Source organism: Micropterus dolomieu, linkage group LG09 (assembly GCF_021292245.1).
Source record: "Micropterus dolomieu isolate WLL.071019.BEF.003 ecotype Adirondacks linkage group LG09, ASM2129224v1, whole genome shotgun sequence".
Lineage (NCBI taxonomy): Eukaryota > Metazoa > Chordata > Actinopteri > Centrarchiformes > Centrarchidae > Micropterus > Micropterus dolomieu.
The window spans coordinates 26,445-49,769 of record NC_060158.1 but is presented as its reverse complement, the minus strand read 5'-3'; the positions used below and the strand labels follow the sequence as shown (position 1 = coordinate 49,769).

Here is a 23,325-nt window from a genome sequence, read left to right as displayed (position 1 = left end):
TGTGCTTTTGACTGGGGTAACTCAGTAGCTTGGGAGTTTTTGCTGTTGAGCACTCTAACTAGGTAGCCACCGGGCAGGTTTAAAGAACTTGCCACTTTGTTTTTTTGCCTTTCTTATTTTTGGTGGCAATTCTGAGTGGGGGCACGCTTCAGTGGATCGCAGATGGCTACATCTGTGGCCTTCGGTGATGCACTGAGTTCAGCGTTTAAAGTTGCCTCGAGCTCGGCAAGCCACTGAAGACTAGCTAGATTAGTTTAGCCATCTTGGTAGGTAGGTTGGGGTGTCTCTATGCAGCTTGTTGTCCCTAGCACTATGCACAACAGCTTTAGCTACTGTATTTGTTTGAGATGACTGCTTTGTTTGGTCACTTCTCTTCCAGCTGTGAAATACTCTTGTTTGCAATAACTTGTGGATCGTGACCCATTGTTTAGTGATAACTGTACTCCACATTTGGTAGGTCACTCGTCGGTTGCTTCTTGGGTGTAAGTTGGCAACATTTGTGTGTAGTTTACTACAATGTGACCATTTTGTGTTGTGGTTGTTGCAGTCCACCTTCTGGTGTGGTCACACGTGTGTTATTGCGGTTGTGTATTTAGTTACAGAACATTAATTTTAGTTTTTTGTGCGTTTGGGATGTGCTAACACCACAGACCTTTGGATTTAAAGTGGTGGGGGTACACTCCCAGTTCGTCAGGTTCGGTTGTGTTGCTGGTTTCCTAAATCCTCGAGTAACCAGTGTAGGTGGTTGATGACCACATGGTGCCCAAAGGGTGGGACGTAACAGGAGTCTAATGTACTTACAGTTAACCTCCAGTCTGGTTCCTCCACCGAACATGTACCACAGTGATACAAACTCATTGAGCCGCCGTACAAAAACCTCTCACTGGAGAGAGACACGGCTCTCTGACTTTGCCACAAACAAACTCAACAAACACATTCACAGTTATGAAGTAAGAAGTTAAACTTTCAAAAACTACACAAATTACAAAGTAAGAATTTCACCCTTACTGTAATGTTAAATGTCTAAAAATATTCTGTATCGTAGTAAAATAAAGAAAATACAGAAATGTATAAGAAACAAACTTCATATTACATTTAGCTAAATTAAAATACAAAAATGATCAGAGAGACTTATTAATGAAAAAGATGACACATTGATAAAATAAACAAAAATCCCACTGTTGAAATTTCAGTTTAACACTGATTTTAATTTCGTTGTTAGTGAAGTTAGTGAACAGAAGACATCCTGAAAGAACTTTTATCTGTGGACAAATCCATATATGAAAGAGAATTAATAGATCCAATCAATACTCTAATAAAGTGATTGATCCATTGATAAACAGCATCATCAGAGTAATCCAAGTTCCTGTTGAAGTCAGTCAGAGCATTTCCATAGAGAGCCACTTTGCATCAGCAGCACCATGCTCCAGTGCTCTGGGAGAGTTTATAGTCCTGAGAGTTGAACACTGGATGACTGACAGCTGTCCTTCATGACAACAGAAGCCACAGAAATCCTCCTCATCAAAAACATGACTTTGATCTGCGTCCTCATCTGGACTCTCCTCTGCTGCTGCTTCACAGGTAAAGTCCAGAGAATCAAACTCCTCTCCTCTATGAACATCCGTCCCTCTGAAATGAAGCCCACAAAACCATGACGCTGCTTTATGTTTTTGTCTCTGTATCCTCAGAGTCCAGAGGCCAGGTCACAGTGACTCAGCCTGGAGCAGTGAGCTCTGCTCTGGGAGGCTCCGTCTCCATCAGATGTAGGACCAGTCAGAATGTTTTCTATAGCAGCCCAAACCACTATTTAGCCTGGTACCAACAGAGAGCTGGAGAACCTCCTAAACTCCTCATTTACTTTGCTAGCACTCGAGCATCAGGGATTCCAGATCGTTTTACAGGCAGTGGATCAAACTCTGACTTCACTCTGACCATCAGTGGAGTCCAGACTGAAGATGCAGCAGTTTACTACTGTCAGAGTTTTCACTATATCAACAGTCAGTATGTGTTCACACAGTGAAAAAGCGTCGTACAAAAACCTCCCTCAGTCAGACTGAACAGAAACTGAACTGACTGCTGCAGCTGGAAGCTACTGCAGAGACTGATACACTTCACTGAGGACACACACACACACACACACACACACACACACACACACACACTTTCATCAAATAGATTGAACATTTCAACATGTTTGAACTAACCACCTATGAACATGTATCACTACAAGTTCAATGATTAAAAATATCTTAGTGCAAATCAAATAAATTTCTCCATCACAGCTTCTCTCCATTCATCCATATCTCATTATAATCCCATTGTCTTGTCTGGTTTGCCAATTAATAAAAAAGAGCCAAACTGGGACAGTTAATGAGAAAGGTACCTCAGCTTCTCACTGGATCTCAGCTTTTTCAGCTATTTCCAGTTAAAATAAAATATGAACACAGATCAGCACCAGAAACCTTCATAACCAAAGATGGCAGAGCAGGACAGAGAGGGCAGATGTGAAGGACAACATGTAGCACAGACTTACTGCTTCTGTTAAAATGGCTTCCTTTCACACCACCTCCTACCTGCTTTAGGATAACAGATAAACACTGTCTGGTTGTACTGACAAAACTATCAGATGTGTTCTGTACATGGCCCTTAATGCCTTTTTTTACTATCCCCTGATCTTTTAAAATACTAGTTATCTGACCCTGTGGTAAACCCGGTCTCTAATGGAATGTGATTATTAAAAACAAAGACAGTAGTTATTCCTGTAATTGGACACCACTGATGAGATGAATAGGTCTTTATTTTTTTCTACATACACAGACTGAGTTGTCATCACTTTCATTGGGCCTGTTATTTAAAACATTCCTGGGGTTAAAATCTCACAGTCATGTTGTATCATTTTATGCTGATTATATCCTGCTCTGTATTTCTGTTGCTAAAAATAAGATTCCTGACATTCTTACATTTATTCTCATAGGCTACAAATTAGGTCTAAACAACATATAAATCTTCATTAAGAGGAATCACCTGTGATACGAGATAAACGGTGGTTTTATATTAACATGCTTTATAGTTAGTGGTACCCCAGTTATTAAAGTATGAACAAGTGACATTAAAAAAAGACAGTCTTGCTATTATTGTGTCTTCATACCTTATTCAATTGACTGGTCCTATTATTAGATGTATGGCAAAAAAAAGAAAATCATGACATGTCAAACTTGATAAAAAATATAAATATAATCCACAAGGAAAGCAGTATTTGATGAGATTTTTTATTGTGTTGAACTATTAAAACCACTAATAATACAACAGGCAAGAACACTTAATGTTAAAACGTGTAAAGGGAAAAAGACAGAACCAGAGAGAGAGAGAGAGGACAGATGTGAAGTTTTCATGAATTTGGATAAAACTTTTTGGTCTCTGCCTTATTGATCAACAATAAAGAGCATAACAACACGCAGTAAATATTCAAAAACTTACAAATGAGAGTTAAAGATTGCCAGATTTTGAGACATATGTAAAAGAAGGGTTTCTTTTCTCATCTGCTGAGATCAGTAACCTTGGCATAAGGCAGGCATCACTGCTGAACCATGGCAACAAACAACAAATTTAAAGAAGTTAAAATGACATTTTGTTCCTGTGATGCATTCATGTTTAAAGGTTCAGTGTGTAAGTTTTAGTAGCATCTCGTGGTGAGGGTGGCAGTTTGCAACCAACGGCTCACTGTGCATTCACGTGCTCCTCGGATGGTCCCATTTCCCGAGTTGTGAAGTCGTTCTTCCGACTTCTGGTGTGTTCATGCGCTTTTATGTCGGAATGTAGAATCAACATGGACGCTACTACAAAGATGTGTTAGATTAGCATTATCAGAGCATTTTAATTTCTAAATCCAACAATAAAAAGGCTGTGAAAACTTTCAACACATGGTTCTCTTTTAATATTTATATATGATACAGACTACCAAAGTTTTTATTATTTGTGTCTTCTTATATTTGTATGCTGTTTTCTATACTTTTTTATGTCCCATTTACACTTTATTCTTCTTTTTGCAATAAAGGAAAAGGAAAATAAATCCAATTATTCCAACACCACATGAATGCACCATCAGTCACCGCTCAGCCCTTCTTTTCCAAGCACGCAGGAGAAGCTACAGTGGCCAACACGTTAGGTCGGCTCTTGGGTTAAATAATATGTGTGGTCCTCCATTTGTCCAAATTTCACTTCTCTTCTAATAAACCACAAGACTACTACTACTACTACTGCTAAAATTACTACTACTACTACTACTACTAACGTTACTTGTTGTTGTTCTTCTTCTGCTTGTTTTTCAGATGTATTCAATGTAGTGACGAAACACAGTCTGTAGAGCAGTTTCTTCGTTTGGGCTACTGTAAAAACATGGCGACTTCCACGTAAGAGGACCCTCGGTGTAGATAGATAGAAATGGCTCATTCTAAGGTGATAAAAACATAACGGTTCATCATGTAAGGTCTTTATACACTACTGAAAACATAGTTATGGATATTATATTGCATTTCTGTCAAAAGATCCTCCTAAATATTGTACACTGAACCTTTAATAAGCAAATGACAAACATGTAAGGTTGAAAAAATACATTTTACAATAATCTTCACATAGATCAATTAAAACATATGAAAAATACTTTTTTTTGTCAGACCGAAAACATGATATCTTGAAACTGCTGAAATTTAATTCTTGTGATACAAAACTGGTACTGATACAAAATCTGTTGGAGGACATAATGTAGCGCATTCAAGAATCATTGCAACAGCTAAAATACAGCAATGTCTACAGTTATGAAATTAAATTAACTTTGGTTATTAAAAGAGTCAAATTTACTTACAGTTAACATCCAGTCTGGGTTCACTGACAGCAAATGAAGTGTTGCAAATGAAGCATTAAAATTCACACAGCACAGCAGGTGACTGACAGTTCTTTGTAACCTCTACCTGTTACCTGTTCTGGTACTGACACAGCATTAGAATTGGAATGTGCAATAACTCCATTAGAAAAAACAGAAGCAGTCATCTTACAAATTTTTATACAGAGCAGTAACAATGGTGTTAAAAAGATAATTTGTGCTGGTAGAAGTTGGTTTGTTATGTATATGATGACTATATTTCAAATACAAGTCCCTGTTGAAGTCAGTCAGAGCATTTCCATAGAGAGCCACTTTGCATCAGCAGCACCATGCTCCAGTGCTCTGGGAGAGTTTATAGTCCTGAGAGTTGAACACTGGATGACTGACAGCTGTCCTTCATGACAACAGAAGCCACAGAAATCCTCCTCATCAAAAACATGACTTTGATCTGCGTCCTCATCTGGACTCTCCTCTGCTGCTGCTTCACAGGTAAAGTCCAGAGAATCAAACTCCTCTCCTCTATGAACATCCGTCCCTCTGAAATGAAGCCCACAAAACCATGACGCTGCTTTATGTTTTTGTCTCTGTATCCTCAGAGTCCAGAGGCCAGGTCACAGTGACTCAGCCTGGAGCAGTGAGCTCTGCTCTGGGAGGCTCCGTCTCCATCAGATGTAGGACCAGTCAGAATGTATATGCTTGGAGCAGTTACTATGCCTTAGCCTGGTACCAACAGAGAGATGCAGAAACTCCTAAACTCCTCATTTATGCTTCTAACACTCGACCATCAGGGATTCCAGGTCGTTTTACAGGCAGTGGATCAAACTCTGACTTCACTCTGACCATCAGTGGAGTCCAGACTGAAGATGCTGCAGTTTACTACTGTCAGAGTGAACATAACATCAACAGTCAGTGGTTGTTCACACAGTGAAAAAGCGTCGTACAAAAACCTCCCACAGTCAGACTGAACTGAAACTGAACTGACTGCTGCAGCTGGAAGCTACTGCAGAGACTGATACACTTCACTGAGGACACACACACACACACACACACGCGCACCTTCATACTGTACACTTGATGGACATTCCATTCATATCTTAATGTTTAACTGTTTTGTCTGAATTGCCGAATAATCCAAATTAGCCAGCCTGGGCCAGTTAATCAGAATTGACTTCCATGTTTTCTGGCTCCGCCTACATGTCCAAAACATCTGGTTGGAGTTTTTCGAGGAAGCACTCTGACATCTGAGAGATAATTTTTCCAAACTAGAAAGACAAAACAAACAGCCACAAATCACTGGATCAGTTAACTGCAACCCTTTTCAATATCTTTTACATGTAAATATGTAGGTCAATGCTCTCAGCACTGAGGGGACAAGACAGGACAGACTGCCTCTATCAGATGTAAAACCAGTTCAAGTGTTAACAGTGAGTTAGACTGGTACCTTCAGAAACCTGGAGAAGCTCCTAAACTCTTGATTTACTGGGCTACAAATCGTGATAGTATACAACGTCGTACAAAAACCTCCCTCAGCTGGAGAGGAACTGATCTGAATCAACAGCTGCACAGAAACAGAAACACTTTAGAAGTTTACTGACAAGGAAGGTCCAACACTTTGCCAATAGTTTTGCTCTGAAACAGATGTTTGTTTTTCATTTAAAGATTAGACTTAAAATAAATCCAATGCAATTTGAAATCCATATGTTTTATATTGAAGTCACACAGTTTAGTTTGCAACAAATGAAACTACTGATTCTGATACTGTTATGATATAATGTGCTGATAATAACTTAACTCATAATTCAAATGCAATAAATTAATCATAGACTTTTTAGTTTAATCAGATTCATGAAACTTTCAGGACATTTCTAAACCCATTTCAACATGAGAGTTTCTACCAATAGCACATCTTGTAAATCTGATTTATCTTGAACTAGTTTAAAAATTTGCTTTGTCACTAAAAATCTAATTTGCAGTTTGTGTAATGAAGCAGTTTCTACCAACTAGTTTTAAGGAATCTGGAACAAATAATGTCTTGGTTGAATTTGTAGTGTACCAGCCAGTGTGGGTTTGATTCTTTTATATCAAACAATTTGGAGATTCCAAATTCTTTCTCTCCATGAGAGTAAGGGTGGGGGTTGAAATTTCAACCCTCAACAGACAGCCGAAGTACCCCCAAAGGAGAGGGTGAAAGGTTTGGTCACTCCCAGGTGCTGCTTGGGTAGTTTCAGCCATAAAACCGAAGTTCAGATAACAAACTCTATGCATGACTATTAAAATGACAACATTAACCTTTTCCGGAGAATAACCTCAACCTGAACCAGGCTGTGAGGACCTCGGTGACCATAAAGGTGTCACCCCGACACTTCCCAGAGACTAACTATAAGAACCCTTTTGAATAAAGGTCAAGAGACGCTAAACTGCCCCCACACAGGGTAACCATGGTAACAAAGTTCCTCTTTCAGATTACCTCAGACATCAAAGACTCCTTCTTCAGTCTTGATTCCCTAACCCACCAAAGAACCATTAATTTGGACTCATGCCCTCTTCCTTCTCACGCAGATATGCGAAACTAATAAGAAAAACAGACACCAGAGAAACACTGCCCCAAATTCCTTTGTGTGGACAAATGAAAATTTGCTCCTTATAACTTGCCTATTACCTTGTTTAATTAAATAATCTTTGTAAAGTTACTTAGTATGGAACATCCAAAGTGTCAGAACTGAATGAAAGAATAAATAAATAAATGGGGAAATATATTTAACAAAGAATGAATGAATAAAAGAATAAATACATACATTTGCTTTTGCCTTTCCCCAAGGAGACCTATTGTCATTGCTTTTCCCTTAGAGACCTGTGTGTATTGCTTTTTCCTTCCTCTTCTTTAACTGTCAATCAACGTGTTGTGGCCCGCCCACTAAGTCCAACTAATCACTCACAGAAGTATTTCTCTCCATGATCAGAGATGTATAAAGGTCTGATACACACTCCATACCAGTTGGTGGCGGTAACGCATCAATTCATTGTTTGCCAACTGACAATAAAAGCACAAGGAAGAAGAAGAGGAGGAGGAGGAGGAAGAAGAAGAAGCTAACGTTAGACAGAAGGTCTCGGGTTACGTATGTTACCCTTGTTCCCCGAGAAGGGGAACGAGACACTGCGTCAGTGACGACACTATGGGAACGCCTCAGGGCGTGGCAGGGCTGAAAACATGAATGAAACTACTCCAATCCTATTGCCGTTGCTAGAACGGTAGCGTGTGACGGCGTAACTGGAGGAGTATATAAGCACGCCGGCACACCGGACACATTAGCTCTTTGCTATGAAGCAAGGCAGTCCCGGCGGGGCGAGGTGTGGTCTCATCCCTCAGAGGGGTGTGGAATGCCGCCAAGGCAGCCACATACACCTTGAGTGTGGATGGGGAAAGGCTAGCAGAGAAACGGTCCTGGAGGTAACTGGGTCCACCACCCGTTCTCTACACCAGGTGCCAAACACATTCCACTTCAGGCCGTATGTCCTGGACGGGGCTCTGGAGCTGAGCAACGTCTCGACTGTCCCCGCCGTTAGGCCCGCCTCCAGGAACTGGGCCCCCTCAGGGGCCAGACCCACAGTCTCCACAGGGCGGGGCAAGGGTGAAAGACCTGGCCCTCCACCTGAGACAGCAGGTCCCTCCTCAGGGGGACCTGCCATGGCGGGCCCTCGAGGACCGATATTATGTCCGAGAACCACACTCGGGCTGGCCAAAATGGGGCTACCAGCAGTAGACTGACACCGTCTTGACGGACCCGCACCAGAACCCCCGGGAGCAGAGCAACTGGGGGGGAAAGCATACAGGCGCAGCCTCGGCCACGTCTGTACCATGGCATCCAGCCCTAGCGGGGCTGGGGGCAAGAGGGAGAACCACAGAGGACAGTGCGTCGTCTCTTGAGACGCAAACAAGTCCACGTCTATGGGGCCGAACTCTTCGCATAATAAATCCACCACCTCGGGGTGGAGTCTCCATTCCCCTGGCCTCAGCCCCTGTCTCGACAGCAGGTCTGCTCCCTGATTCTGGGTCCCAGGGACGTATGTCGCTCTGAGGGACAGCAGTCTCTGCTGGGACAACAGGAGGATCTGATGTGCCAGCTTGCATAACGGGTGCGAGCGCAGACCCCCCTGGTGATTCAAATGGGCCACCACCACCGTGTTGTTGGTCCTGACAAGGACGTGGCGACCGCGGAGAGCGGGCAGAAAACTCCTCAAAGCTCTGAAAACCGCCAACATTCCCAGGCAATTTATGTGCCAAGAGAAATGATGCTCCTCCCAGGAGCCTTTCGCAAAGCGGCCGCCCAAGACCACGCCCCATTCCGTGAGTGAGGCGTCTGTTGAAATAATTGTTTGGCGACAGATCGATCCCAACACGGAACCTTGGGACAGGAACCAAGATTTCCTCCATACAGACAGGGAACGAAGGCATCTGCTCGTAACCCGTATCAGACGGAGCGGATTTCCCCTCGGGGAGAATCCCTTGGATTTTGGCCACCACTACATGGCTCTCATGTGCAGCAGGCCACACGGGATTACGCTGGACGCTGCTGCCAGGAGACCCAACACCCTCTGAAAGTGTTTAACAGTGATGGTGCAGCCTAGCTTCACTCTGGTCACCGAGGACAAAATAGACCTGACGCGTGCAGGCGACAGGTGGGCCTGCATCGTCGTCGAGTCCCACACCACCTCTAGGAACGTAGTCTGTTGGGCGGGCGTCAGCACGCTCTTCTTCGCGTTGAGCCGCAGCCCCAAAAGCTGAAATTGGGCGATAAATAGTAATGATAAATAGTAGTAGTGCATTAAATACTATTAGTAATAATGAGTACCGGTATATTTCATTTGGAATGGATACAATCTTAAAAACAACATCGAGACAGAGTAACCAGAGTATTGAAGTGGAGAATATTGCATATTGAGTATTTTTCCCTGTGTCCTCTTTCTTCAGACTTCTTTAGGAGATGACCCTTGAAGAACACAGAGCTTTCCACCCTTCTGCTGGAGAGACAGACAGGCCTGGTCTTTGATGCCTTGATGATGCATCAGCGCAGGCATGGTGCCCCACCTTCTGTCGGAGTGCCAGGAGTACCTTGGTGTACTTGTAGTAACTGTAGGGAAATGCTGTGGCCAGGAGCAAGTGAACTGTGTGAGCCTACTGCCACACTTCTCCCAGTACTGCCTTGAAGAAGGCTTTATTCGCATTCACAGGCAGTACCAGGGTGACATTATGGCATTAGGCAACATCAGGGTGCTTGGGGATGACAACAGGGAGTACCGTTATGGTGCCTATAGACACTTCATCTATTGGCAACATGGAGCTTTAGGCCAGGGAAACCAACTTGTCGTCCCTAGTTGTTGTGTTTGGAGGATAAGAGACAAGATCCCTGATCCTCAACGACACTACACAGGTTTTATTCCTGGACTGTAAATTTCCTATCAGGCCCCCTGGCATGTTCATACAGTTTCACACAAGTACTCACAAACCTGCCTCAGCATCATCAAGGCATCAAACAAATGTACATAGTTAACATTTGATTTATTATTACATTTCTATATATATTTATTAATATTTCTCCCCTCTTTATTTTAATTTGATGCATGTTGTATAGTTAGATATTGTGTTATAGTTGTTCACCTACAGTTCTATCGTATCGAAAAAAATAGAAGGTAAGAAATAAGATGCACATCTTGTTTTTATTTTCATTATATACATTTGAACATGTGGTTAGAATTTCAAACTTTGCCATAACATTTCCAATACCAATTTTAGTTATTTATATTTACATAAACTGTAATTTAGGCTGCCTACTGAAAATAATATGCGCTGGTCACAGTGTACTTGAAGAGTAAAAGCTATGACTTATTGTCAGTGAACTGAAGTTCTTTCCCTTGTGATCCTGCCTGACAAGTACCAGGACACATGCAAGGTGATCTCCTGTGGGGATCCTTCCACATCAGATGCTGGTTGGAATAACGGTCCTGTTGAAGACAGTGCCATCAAACATAGTTACAGACTATATTGTAATGCAAATATCATTCAGTGACATGTAATATGGTACAACATAGGCAAACAAATCTGTGTAACTTACCTAGACCTCTTCTGACTTGTCTCTGCAACAAATCTGATGTGGCTGGTGCAGGTACAGGAGGCACCAAACCATGCTGTCTGGGGTCATCTGGGAGAAGGCTCCTCCTTCTAGGCATCCCTGTAGCTAACCCCCAGCCAGACAATGGTGAAGCTGATACTACTGATGTTTCCAGAAGCCTTTATTTATGTTGAGCCGTCAACCTTGTTTTGAACACAAATCTAGTTTCTCTTTCCTTACACCCTTTCTTCATGAAACACCGTAAGAACTATAGGACAGATAAACAACATAAAAGTAGCTCTTACAAGCATGAACATTACCCAAAGGCCACATTAACCTTGCGAATAGCTGCTCATAAAAACATTTTCTGTGACGTTACCTTCGTCAATGACTTCACATGAAGAGATAACTATACGAAAACACTTCTTCACAGTTGAATAGATTAAACTACATATTTCTGCACATAAACATTAAACAAATGAAACACACAATACCTTGTTCCCGTTCCAGCTAGGTGCTAAGTTATCCTTTTAAGAGCTTTATACAATTTCAGAGTGACATGTTTTTCCTCCTTACTTCCGTGGGTACGTCTCGAAAAACAGTCCCCCCCTTTAGATGCGAAATTAACATTCTGCTAGGAGGCACCGAATAAAGGGCTTATAATATTAACAGAGGAAACTAAAAAAATAAAGCTCTCACGTGGTTACCTTACACTTTCCTTTGTTTTGTTCTTATTCCACAGTTTGTTACAATCCCCACTCCACTTGTGAGTCTGTTCTTCACAATCTTCTTCTTTGCAACTAGGAAATGTATCCGTAGGTTTTTTCAGATTTCAAGGCAAATACGCTGTATATTGTACCGTTCTTCTTATACAATCTTTTGAAACTGAAATTACACAAATTACAACCATTTAATATCAGTTTGTAAGTAGAACAAGAGAAAATCTTGAGTGGAAAGACAATCAATTGCATATAAAACATTGGCTGAATATTGTACTATGAATGGGAATATTATATAAGTGTAAAACGTACATCTCTTTGCTGTCCAACGTTTTCATTGTTGGTCAGTTCCGGTGGAAATTGTAGTCCAAAGCAGCAAGCAGAACTCTTGCCTCATAAACTGGGGGGCTGAAAGCATAGCGCTTGCTGGCATAGATCAGGATATGATTCTGGAATGACTCTAGGTCTGCAGTTGATCTGATAGAACAAACAAATACATGCTTCTGTATACATGAGCAGTAAGCATAAATATTACTAATATACATCAGTGAGAAAAAGTATAGCCACATTACCTGAATCGCAGATAGTCTACCACCTCTTATTGAGAACTATATCCACTAAAGCTTTGTGGCACTGGGAGTCTCTCTGGATCCACATCTTTCCCTGCATTTGCTCTGATTCAAGGTGCCCGTGTTTGCAACTTCCCATAGTCCAGGTGTGAATGTTGCAGACATAGTGAAGGATGCCAACCCATAATGCCTGCAAAACATAAAAATACACTATAAATATGTCCTTAATATAGCAATTACTGAAATTACTCAAAGATATAATAAAATTGTGTGCTTACAAGAAACTGCCCACATGTGTCGGCAGTCTTGCAACACCACCAAAAATGGTTGACTATGTCCTTCAGCCAGTTGAAGAGGATGGGCTCTCCTTTTATCTTTGCTGCCTTGAAAAGAGAAAAATAAGTAATACTGTAAAATACAGGCATTCAACTATAGTCTGTGTGTAAAGTGTAAATGTTCAACCCCCCCCCGTCCCCACTACCAAAAAAAAAAAAAAAAAAGAAAAGTAAACACTAAATGACTACACCAAATGCCTAGAATGAGTAACACACCTACTGGCAGGAAAGTAAACAAAATCTGATGTCTTTGAGTGCAATGAAAACTTCCATACTGTCATCCATCAACTGCAAATAGTTCAATAACCCTGATGTACAGAATAGTAACTTTATGGTTAATAAATATTTCACAGCATTAGCCAGTTATTACACTTACTGCTGCTATTTTTTTGGCAAGGTTCTTTGCACCATGCCATATGTCCAGACTGTGATGAATTCCAAGGGCCTTGTATTTGCCTTTGTCTGGGTCTATGAAGTGATAAATAATGTCATGTTACTATAATATTTGTATTGCTGTTATACACATGCATTCATACAATATATCACATGAATACTTACTCATAAGGGCACCAATCTGGGCATGAGCATCTGTGCCGATCTCCACTAGCTTTATTTCTGATGTAAGCTTGTCCACTCTGGATGAAACCCTCCTTCTCCATGATGTTTGCCACTTGTCTATGGTGGCAACATGAATGATCTCCTTGGTGTCATTCTCCGTGGTGGTGTAGCTGCAGTATTGTGCACAGTTACCAGGAGAGTCATTTCTGCCATACGTTGAAATGTTTAAAAATATAATTCAACAGAAAAACTGTTAGTTTTTAGTTATTTCCATACTTTCATTGCTTTGTGTATTCAATAGCTATGTTACATAATACAGTATCAACCACACACCTAGGACAACAACATCTTTCCCTTGAAAGCGACAAAGAGCCTCTGTCCTTCTCCCTTCCCAGAAGTCCTTTATTGTATTGACGCAGTAAGTGTCCTGAGTGGAGAAGACGGTGTTCCTGTTCACCATCCCCATGTTCATGAATTTGAACAAGAGGGCAACCTTTGCGTAGTTGTTGCCAGACAACAAAATGTTGGTGGACAAGAGAAAATCTCCAACTTGCATCCCAAACTTCAGAACAAGCTGTGTCCATTATGTCTAAAAGTCCCACAGAAGAAACTGTGGTGTCCAAACAATAATGCTGCGATGATGTGTTGAGAAGAAATCCGCTTGACACTATTCTTGATCATAAAAGTTTATTACATCAAAGAGTTCAGCATCAATTACAAGCTCTACAGCAGCTTGGAGAGTGACCCAGCCCGATGGCCACTCTGTCTCTCTGCACATCAAACATAGCTTATATAGGACATGTTTGGGTATCTGTTAGGTAGGGTGTAAGTCTGCAAAGTAAAAGGTCAAACCCACAGAAGTGTACAGTACTATTCTGAGGTAACAAAACAAGGGGTTAGAAGTCACATTCTATAGAAGGGCTCAGTCCCTACATAACCACCAATCACTACTCTCCCCGTAGAAGGTCACTGACCCTCTGTCCTCCTGCTACAGTGCTATTTTGAACTGTGAAAAGCACAAATATTGGATACAACAAAACATTTGCTTTTGTCATGTACAGCACTGGCTTTTGGTATAACCTTTCATTTTATACTAATTTAAACTTGCGATATTCTGTGATTGTGTGGACTTACCCATTTGATAGTAGCTGCTGCGCCCTTGGTGGTGATGTTGATCTCAAAGGGTGCAACAGAGTTGCACGGCGCACCAGTCCTCAGAAGGCCAGTGCATTTATCCACAGGCAGGATCAGAAATGTAGCCAGTTGTCTTAAGCAGTTCTCGTACACTATGGAGGCTCTGACACCTATGATGTCATCTACACAAAGCACATTCTGTGGTTCTGGGAAAACAGGGTCATGATCACAGGGAGAAGGCTCATCAGGAGTGTCTTGTGTGCAGGCAAGGACGTCCATCGATAGAGTGTGCTTTCTTCAGTGCTCCACCCATTCTATTGAGGCACAAAAATCTGTAGTAAACAAACACCACAAAACAATTGCAAATTGAGACTGACAAATAACACACCGTATAGAAATTGGTGGAAGACCATTCTGTCCATCATCTCTTTCAAGGGAGTAAGGGGAAGCTTCATCTGCCCAATCAATTCTTTACATAATGACAGCTTTCAGATAAAAACAAGTTCTCAAATAATATCACTGAAAAATAATACATGTAATTAGGAAGTACTACTGTTCATTGGGTCGTTGAAAACATTTTCCTCCAAGTCCTCCTCAACAATGCTCATGTCATGTAAGCTGCAAAAAACATGTTACAAATATATATTATGAACATTTGGAGAAAAGCAATACAGGGCTAAAAGTTATGATGTGTACATGTTACCTTTGTTCAAGGCCCTGAATTTCTGGTTGCTCATCTCTGTAAAGAATAACCAGAGCAAGTTCTGTATATCCCACATATGCTCATTCAACAGTAAACATAGACCAAAAATAAAATAAAATGACACACTAATCATAAAGTTCATGTTTGTAATCAAAGCTATTAGGACAAAATTAATATATTGTTATGCATGACTTACCGGTCTGTTCCACTAGAAGCACCAATGCTAGACAATGCTGGAGCTGGGACTTGCAAAGGTTTTCTCTTCAAGGGAGTCGATGTCGTAGCTGGAGAAACAGCAGCAGCCTCAATAAATGAAGTGCTACATGACTGTAATACATTACTGTACTGTAATCCACAATGTGTTACATCTTGGTAGGGTTTGTTCATCTGGCCTGATAAATTGAACATCCCAAAAACTATCAAATCTAGTGCAAGTAGGATCACCGACAGACAACATGGAAAACGTAAGCCAAGAGTGTGTAAAAATGTCACTGTCAAATGTTTCTGTACCACAGTCCATTATAAACCACATCATGGGTAAGTTTACAAAGCCATAGTCAGGTGAGGATCAAGGGTGCTCTACAATATAATATAATATAACACAAATAAGTACTGACAGCCATAATTTGAGCTTGTGGTAACCTTGTGGTAACCTTTGTATGCACCGTAGAAGCAATACAAACAAATACGTTGTTTCTAATGTAAATTCTGACAATAAGCATAATTAGTCACTTGATAAGCACACAGTGTTGTTATCGTAATGCCGTAATACTGCAGTAAAAATAAATATTTTCCCTCAGGGCAGTAAACATTTAGCTTGCTAATCTGAGCCACCATGCTCCATGCAATGTTACGTTTTTTAGCTAATTGTAATCATCAGCTGATTGTCTCGAAATCATAAAAGACACATTTCTGCTCACTAAACGAAGCCGAAGCGCTGGAGAACAACCTTCGAAATAACAATCCAATTAACGTTACATATTTCTTCTAACAGGGTAGTAAAAGTTTAGCTGGCTAATATGAGCTGTCAGCTGTAGGCTAACGTTACTTTTTTGCGGTCAATTATACTAATCAGCTGATTGTCTCACGAACGTAACCAGCACATTTATCCCCACATAGCGAAGCCATAACACAGCGAGGGAGAAGAACCACATGAAACTATCCAACTACATATTTTACACCACTGACAAGGGAAAAGCTATGGCTAGCTTCTGGCTAATGCTAACATTAAATGCAAATGCTCCGTACTTGTATAGCGCCTTTCTAGTCTTTTCGACCACTCAAAGCGCTTTTACACTACATCTGCATTCACCAGTCAAACACATTCATACACTGAGCCTAAGTGCTCAAACGGAAACTAACATTCACACTCACTCATACACTGGCGGAATAGCCAGGGGCAATTCGGGGTTCAGTATCTTGCCCAAGGACACACACAACCAGGGGGAGCCAGGGATTGAACCGCCGACCTTCGGCGTCGCTTTGAAAACATTTTTCCCTCATTAGACCCTTCCATCTGGGAAAAGCCACACCGATGTTTAATGTTTAATAATAGCTGTGGTCCTCCATTTGTCCAAAATTCCACCTCTAATAAAGGAGAGCTTCTACTACTACCTAGTAGTTAGAAACGTACAACTCCTTCTTCTTCTCCTTCTTCTTCTTCTTCTGCTGCTGCTCCTGCTCCTGCTACTACTTCTTCTGTTGCTTCTCTTTCAAGGTAGTGACGAAACCTGCTCTGTAGTGCTGTTTGTTCGCTGTCTGTGATGGGTCACAAATTATTTAGAACATTACAGCCTAAATTGTTGTCATTAATTGTATTGCCATCATTTCATTAAGTGCAGTGTTCATCATTTAAAGTATTATTTTAGAGTGTAAAAGTGAGGATCACAGTGTTAAAACTCTTTAGCTCTTGTCACCAGTTAGAGTGTTATTTTATTGTGTAGAATTAAGATTACAACGCTGAAACTTTATAGCTCTGAGTGTGCGTGGTCCTCTCTGTCTAACTGCCTGGAGGCAGTAACAGTAGCACGTGTGTGTGTGTAAGCAGGCCCGTGTGCTCTGGGAGCAGAGTGAATGAGCACAGCAAGACATCATCAGAAACACCACAAAAGTTCAAATGTAGAAGCAGAATTAGTGAAAATTGGGTTACAAAATATACATAAACATGGTCCATCACAGTAGGAATGTCTTTAGTACACAGCACAAAAGACACCAGCTTATTCCACAAATTGAGTTTTTTTGGTGAAAATAACATGATCAGGAGAGGGCACGTCATCATTTTTGAGTAGTAATCATTAATCACTCTTAATTCATCATTTTTAATCAATCATTTTATTATCTTTAATCAGTATCAGTAAGTAATCTTTCTTATTGCATTATTTTTAATCATTGTATTATCCTTAATTAGCATTAATCATTAATCATTAGTAGCTAGTTTATTAATCATTATTAGCTTATTAATTATCCTAACTTACTTCTTAATCTTTGAACATTACCGAAACGTGTCTTATTTTCTACTTAGAAGTGCTGTGCTGTAATCATGAATGCAGTAACAAAGTGAAGGTCCCTGAGTGGGAGAATGGACCGTAGACACTTGGTCAACTTTTATCTACTGTGGATTTATGACAGCATGGGAGGCTGCAGGAGTTCAAAATCTGCTGTAACAAGTGCATGCTTGGGTCTACTGATATCCACTGATGTTATAAAATAATGAACTGCCGAGGTGTCATTCTACTGATATTAAGACTACATGTTTAATTACTGCTTAAAAGGGTTGATTGTCTACTTGTAACCACTGATGCCAGAGCCTGTGTGAACTTCAAGTGAACTTGCCCGTGGGCGCTTGGTGAACCTGCTTACGAAGCACTAGCTGACTCAGCTTGAGTGGGTGAGTTTCTAAGGCAGAGAAAGGATGCATAGATGGTGACAAGAAAAGTAGTAAAAAGTTACTATAACAACAAGATTACTGTAAGAAACCGAGCATCGATGATAGGCACAGCATAACACTTGTTATTCCTGTAGTAATTTTTCAAGAAATATAACTGTATGGAATTATATACTCATAACTGCTGAATAAGGGTGACATCTGAGTTTCAATGTAAATGATGAGTTTCTTATCCTGTAAGATAACAAAATATAGAAAGTCAACAACACGGAAGGATGAATGAAAGCTGGAAAACCGGTAAAAGTGGTAAAACAATATGTGTGAACAGCATGAAAACAGAAGATAAGAAACTCAGCATAAAGAAAGAAGGGGGGCACACCAGCCCAAAAGGGGTATATAAGGCTCTCCTCAGACCATAGAGGGGACATCATCTTCCAGCCTGCTGGGATGCTGTCCAGGTTTATGTGTCCTGTTTTGGAATAAACTCTTTTTGCACCAACTCTTGACCGTCTCCTGAGAAGTTTTTTGTCTGCAGAGTTATTGACTATCATAGAAAGCTAATGGAGTATTTTTTGACAAAGTTAAGTTAAGTTGGTGAAGGTCGGGACCAGGCTTAACTGGCCCAGCCTGGTCGTACATCTGACTCTCAACATCGGCTACGGTAGAAACATGATGACACAATATGACCCCACAGCAGGGGGTGCCGCGGTGTATGTAGATATAAATAGCTCTTTCTAAGGTAATAAAAACACAAGGGTTCATTATGCAAGGTCTTCATACACCACTGAAAACATAGTTATGGATATTATATTGCAATTCTGTCAATAGATCCTCAGAAATATTACACACTGAACCTTTAACTAGTAACTATAGGCTATTTATGTTATATTAAGTTGTTGCAGTTAAACTGCCATCCTTTTAATTAACACCTAAAACACTGCTGAGGGTGCAACTGTGTGTACACGTTGTCACAGTTAGCCATGGTTTCCGTTCCGTTCATGCACCACCATGCACCTGGAACGCTTTGATGTAGGAAGTCGGAAGTTTCAACTGGGAAATATCCCAGTTCTGACCGGTCTCGAACGCAGCATAACTCCTTCTAAACTTTCTACCAATCATAACACTGTTCCAGGGACAGCATATCCACACTGAAGATAGTATCAGTCATCGGCTGCTCGACCTGACTTAGTGGCTGACACTTTGGATGTTCCATAAATGCCATGCTTCACCATCTTTTTTATATTTTCTTGTTAAAGAACATGTAACAGAAATATTATCATGTGTGAAAAAATTTATTTCCCAGCTCCTGAGCAAATGATTGTTTTAACGAAATAATCAAAGTTATCTCAGTCTCCTCTCATGAGACCAGAGCCCCCCAAGAGGACAAAATAAGTATTACATGTAATGCGTCTCCCGCGGTTTAAAGTTAAGCAGAGCAGTGTTCTCTGGGAGGCTCTGTCTCCATCAGATGTAGTCTCCACATAACCACTGACCTCTGCTCTCCCCTTAAAAGGTCACTAATCCTCTATCCAGCTGCTACAGTGCTATGTTAAACTGTTATGCGTCAAATGCACATATGTTATACACCACACCAGTCATAGGGTAGATAAAGGAGACGACCTATCCTGGTACCAACAGAGAGATGGAGAAACTCCTAAACTCCTCATTTACCTTGCTAGCACTCGAGCATCAGGGATTCCAGGTCGTTTTACAGGCAGTGGATCAAACCCTGACTTCACTCTGACCATCAGTGGAGTCCAGACTGAAGATGCAGCAGTTTACTACTGTCAGAGTCAACACTATATCAACAGTCAGCATGTGTTCACACAGTGAAAAAGCGTCGTACAAAAACCTCCCTCAGTCAGACTGAACAGAAACTGAACTGACTGCTGCAGCTGGAAGCTACTGCAGAGACTGATACACTTCACTGAGGACACACACACACACAACACATACAAAATTTCATTAAATGGACTGAAAATGTCACCATTGTTCCTTGTGCTTGGCCATGACCTTTGACCTCTATCTCATTCTGTCTGTTTTAAAACAGTTCCACACAGTTATATTTATCAGCTGTTTCAACTATATCCAGTTAAAAGGAAATATGAAGACAGATCAGCATCAGACACCTTCATGGTAAAAAAGGGTCCAAACAAAACTCCCTCAACTCTCAAAATATTATTTCAAATATAAAAATGTTGTTGTTACGACCCGTGAGGTCTGTGGGTTGCGCTTGTGTTGCTGTGGGTGTCTTTGCCCTGAGCCTGCCCCTGCGTAAATCCCGCAGCTGGAGCTGATCAGCGGCCATCAGTGGGTTACAAGCTGAGCCAGAGAAGCACTCTGACTCTCACTCTACCTTGGCTGCTCGCGTAAGAGTGTATGCCCAACGAAGGTTAAAATCAAGGGCAACTGGACTTGGTTGGAGATACTGGAAGACGTTTCATCCCTCATCCAAAGGACTTCTTCAGTTCTGACTGACTGGCAGGGAAACTCAGCTATTTAACCTCAGTGGGGTTGTTGGCCCGGGTCATCGATACCACTGGTTCGTTAGTGTTCCTCCCCTGCTCAATGACGGCTTCTCGTCATTGAACAGGGGAGGGGGTCTACGCCACCACTTATCTCCCACTTACAATGCTGTCCTTTCATCACTTCCCAGGAAACTCAACAAACGTAACCTATTGGCCTCAGGTGAAGATACCAACGATGGTCGTTCAGTCTTGGCCACAGGTAGTCTTAACGACTGTCATCACAGCAACAAGGAACACTGGAAGGAAGAGCTGATTGTGGTAACTGGAACGCACACACTACATACTTCATACTTTAATTATGTTAGTTCGAAATACCTCTTAATATGGTTTATTTTTGTTAAATAAACATATGTTGTTAACCGTTTACCATGGTGTGTCTCCCTTTTGTTGTGGCCTTCTGAGCCAGGTCATAACAACATGCTGATTTAAGATGAATAGACAAATATTGAGTGGTCTATTATTTTTTTCCTGAGCTGCATATGTATGTGTACGTGAGTGTGTGTGTGTGTATATATATATATATATATATATATATATATATATATATATATATATATATATATATATATATATATATATATATATATATATATTATTAAAATTTTTTATTTTTTTATTTTTTCAAACTGAAGTCACACAGTTTAGTTTTCAATGAGCATGTGTTTGTAGGAAAACATTATGTTATATGTTTTAGAATCTCAGTGCTGATACTGAAACTGTTCAGCCTTGTTCATGGGTCACAACCTCTACCAACTGTTACTTTCAAAATAACAGAAATGAAAACAAATAATTTGATGAACTGGTCTTTATTATGTAGAAATAATCAAAATTACATCACTTTATTCATGAAACATGTGATTAGAGATTGACTGAGTGAAATAAAGAGACGCAGACACAGAGAGAGTTACAGAGTTCAGAGAGCAGAGTAAAACCAGTAGCAGAGTCCCAGTGAGTCAGGTCAGGACTGGGAACACTGGTCTCTCCTCAGTGTCTCTGAGACCAGAGCCTGGGAGCCCTGGGTGGCCTCACAGGTCACAGAGCCCACCTTCCTCCACTGGTCTGCAGGGAGCCTCAGGGTGCTGCTCCAGCTGTAGCGGCCGTCCTTCTCCAGCACCCCGGGGCTCCTGCTCTCCTCCCAGCTGCTGCTGCTGCTGCTGCCGTCCACCTTCCAGGCCAGACTCCAGTCTGAGGGGAAGCCCTTGTTGGCCAGGCACATGAGCGTGGCCTTCCCCTGCTGCAGCTCCTCACTGGAGGGGGGCAGCACCGTCAGGGTGGGACGGACATCACCTAGGAGACACCAATCAGCTTAGAGGACACCTTTACTGTGTGAGAGCTGATTTTCTCCTTTAAGGAGTTTCTGTCAGATATTTTTTCTGCTCCACCAGTCACTCACTCACACATTGTTTCACTTCCCTTTAAGAAGCCTCTCATGCAAATCAGCACAGAGAGAATCATCATACAGAATGACTTGAAATATATCAAACTAATTGACAATAATCAAATGTTTTTTATCCAGATTTCAATCATTACGTGGAGAAAGTGAATTGTATTTAATCATCCATCCATCATCAACCGCTTATCCTGCGTACAGGGTCGCGGGGTTGTATTTAATCATAACTAAAGTTATTATTGTTATTATTTATCTGTTCTCCACTTCAAGCTGTTTGAATTTCAGTGTGAGTAATGTGTAAAGAAATGTTTAGTAAAGCTGCTGGTAAATGAGGAGAAATAAAAACCCAATCACTGAAACAAACTAAATATATTTATCTCCATCAAACATTCAAAAGCTGAATTTAAAATATCAATAAAAGTCAACCACAGTGAGAAAAACACATTGAGCTGCACTACAAAAAACCCTCACTGTAGACTTTTTCAGGCAGAACTAAAACTACAACCTCTCAAGATACAACTTAACCATTAAAGATGGAAATCATTTTCCCTTTTTCTAATATGTAATATATTCATTGCAATGAGTTGAGTTTTTTTTGGTGAAGGGAACTTTGTTTCCTAGTGCAAAATATTCGATTAAACATTATACATTAATATGGACATTCAAAAGGTTTTTTTGCATGCTGAATATAAAAGAAAAAAACAACAACTCAATAAAAGTTTGTTAAATGTTTGACTTACTTCCAACATCCAGTCTGGTTCCTCCACCAAAAGTCAACCACAGTGATACAAACTCATTGAGCCGCCGTACAAAAACCTCTCACTGTAGAGAGACACGGCTCTCTACAGTTTTGACACAAACAAACTTACCAAAAATAGTCTCTGATTGTAATATTTTATCAGCTGAGATGTAAAATTAAGACAGTCACACAAATTTCCAGAATGGATATTTTAGTTAGATATATTAATGTTAAATTCAATTTCTATATTTGTTCTTTGGCAATTTAGGCAGAAGATATTTTGAAACAAAATATATCTTGTAGCATGAAACCAAAATCATGTAAAAAAGATTTTAAACCATTTGAGATGAATACTCTGATAAACTGATTGATCCATTGATAAACAGCATCATCAGAGTAATCCAAGTCGCTGCTGGAGTCAGTCAGAGCATTTCCATAGAGAGCCACTTTGCATCAGCAGCACCATGCTCCAGTGCTCTGGGAGAGTTTATAGTCCTGAGAGTTGAACACTGGATGACTGACAGCTGTGCTTCATGACAACAGAAGCCACAGAAATCCTCCTCATCAAAAACATGACTTTGATCTGCGTCCTCATCTGGACTCTCCTCTGCTGCTGCTTCACAGGTAAAGTCCAGAGAATCAAACTCCTCTCCTCTATGAACATCCGTCCCTCTGAAATGAAGCCCACAAAACCATGACGCTGCTTTATGTTTTTGTCTCTGTATCCTCAGAGTCCAGAGGCCAGGTCACAGTGACTCAGCCTGGAGCAGTGAGCTCTGC

The 23,325-nt window shown here is 40.9% G+C and overlaps 4 gene segments (V, D, J or C); 2 read left to right on the top strand and 2 right to left on the bottom strand.

The window, feature by feature from the left end:
- LOC123976150 overlaps positions 1-880 on the bottom strand; it is a 147,472-nt gene extending 146,592 nt beyond the window's left edge. Inside the window, 1 exon segment of the C gene segment in view lies at positions 802-880. Within this exon segment, the coding sequence occupies positions 802-835 (34 nt within the window).
- Positions 881-1,526: 646 nt separating this feature from the next.
- Positions 1,527-2,035, top strand: LOC123976145. The segment is given in 2 exon segments: positions 1,527-1,581; positions 1,689-2,035. Coding segments are annotated over 2 exon segments (384 nt in total).
- A 3,278-nt stretch (positions 2,036-5,313) lies between these two features.
- LOC123976689 lies at positions 5,314-5,807 on the top strand. The segment is given in 2 exon segments: positions 5,314-5,368; positions 5,476-5,807. Coding segments are annotated over 2 exon segments (384 nt in total).
- A 15,396-nt stretch (positions 5,808-21,203) lies between these two features.
- The window catches only part of LOC123976142, a 28,453-nt gene continuing 26,331 nt past the window's right edge, over positions 21,204-23,325 (bottom strand). The window contains 1 exon segment of the V gene segment in view: positions 21,204-21,703. Within this exon segment, the coding sequence occupies positions 21,375-21,703 (329 nt within the window).